The 1,719-nt window shown below is 33.6% G+C and overlaps 1 protein-coding gene across 1 annotated transcript; it reads left to right on the top strand.

Moving 5' to 3' along the window:
• Positions 1-913: 913 nt before the first annotated feature.
• LOC120265636 (pathogenesis-related protein 1-like) lies at positions 914-1,719 on the top strand. The gene is made up of 2 exons (XM_039273589.1): positions 914-1,156; positions 1,289-1,719. Exons 1-2 carry the CDS (start codon positions 982-984, stop codon positions 1,582-1,584), a joined length of 471 nt encoding a protein of 156 aa, XP_039129523.1. The 5' UTR covers positions 914-981; the 3' UTR covers positions 1,585-1,719.

The raw sequence follows: 1,719 nt of genomic DNA, 5'->3' as shown, positions 1-1,719 counted from the left end.
AGAAATTGTCTATATAAAAAATTATTCATATACCTATTATTTTCTAATTTATAATAATGTTGATTTAGAATTAACATTATTTTCCAACTCCAGTTGATGTGTCATGGGCGGTTCTTCCTTGTTTAATTCCCCTTAACATACTAAACAAATGGACGACAATTGTCCTCATTTAAAATAAATTTAAGATATTCATATATTTAGAGCAAGCTCAATAAACACATGTGCCTTTTTTTTACATAGAATTTGAGCTTGGTTTGATATCGAGTCATCTGTGGAATTTGAGCTAGATTTGATTTCGAGTCATCCCCAAAATGAATAATTTACGCAAAAGATCTGGTACTAATATATCAACTGACTGTTGGTTGTACTTGTTGCTTTAATATTGGTGTAGTGTTTTTTTAGTTTCAATAAATTATGGCTTGTTCACTTTCATACCATATATCCATTATTTTCCAACCAATAAAAATACCATGAAATCAGCATTCCATTAACCAAGTTCATAACTTTTTTTCCTAATCAAGCGGCAAGAATTCGAAACATGTCTATATGCCAAAGTCATGTATATATGTTTATAAAAAATAAATTAATCCACATCATATATATATTGTGTGTGTGAAAATCACCAAGAATGAAGAAAGAAGTAATAATTTCTTTCATGTCTGACAAGTCTTGTTACTTTAATTGTAGTCTTGGATTTTTGCTTTTATTCTAGTCTAAAATCAAGACTAAATGCCCATTCCTCTGAAATATTGTAGCCTGCTTTATACACCAACCTTTATCTTTACCATCAGCATTTCTAGAAACATTAAAATTTCTAGTCTATTGATATTGAGAGAATGCTGTTCTTTTTTGAATTTTGATGCACCTACACCTACCCACCATCATCATCTTCTATATACCCACCATTTCCTCAAGAGCTTCAACACAAACAAGTGAGCTCACTTCTTATCTAAGTGTTCGAGCCAAAGAGAAGAAATCAGAATGACTACAACTATTGAGGTCGAGACTTCCATCCCTGCCAGCCGTATGTTCAAGGCCGCTGTCCTTGAGTGGCACAATCTCGGCCCAAAGATCGTTCCAGAGCATATTAAGAGCATTGATCATATCCATGGTGATGGCAGTGCCGGAAGTATCAGGCAAATCAACTTCACTCCAGGTGTATATATATATATGCATATAATAAACTTTATAGACCAAAATTTGTTTAATTATCTGATATGAGATTGTTATTATTATTATTATTATTATTATTATTATTATTATTATTCTAATATATTAATGCATGCAGTGTTGCCTTTTCCCTTTGCGAAGGAGCGTCTTGATTCAATTGACCATAACAATTTTGAGGTCAAAAATACCACCATTGAAGGTGGAGATGTGGGAACTAAATTAGAGTGTATGTCAACACATTCAAAATTTACACCGACTAGCAGTGGAGGATGTATTGTCAAAGTAACCACAACATTCAAAGTCCTCCCTGGAGTCAAGCCTGGTGATGAGGAAGCAAAGGCAAAGGAGGGGATCACCAAAGCTATCAAGGCTACTGAGGCTTATCTCTTGTCACACCCTACCATTTGTGCTTAACTTGCCTTCTTGCATCATATATACATCTTGGTGTTGTTTAAACATCATCTATATATACATCCTACAATAAGTTTGAAGGCAATTTTATTTGAGTGTTTGTGTGAGGATTTGTATGGCTTCTTGTTGAGCCTCTTC

Source organism: Dioscorea cayenensis, chromosome 7, assembly GCF_009730915.1.
Source record: "Dioscorea cayenensis subsp. rotundata cultivar TDr96_F1 chromosome 7, TDr96_F1_v2_PseudoChromosome.rev07_lg8_w22 25.fasta, whole genome shotgun sequence".
NCBI lineage: Eukaryota > Viridiplantae > Streptophyta > Magnoliopsida > Dioscoreales > Dioscoreaceae > Dioscorea > Dioscorea cayenensis.
This window is presented reverse-complemented; position numbering and strand designations above follow the sequence as displayed.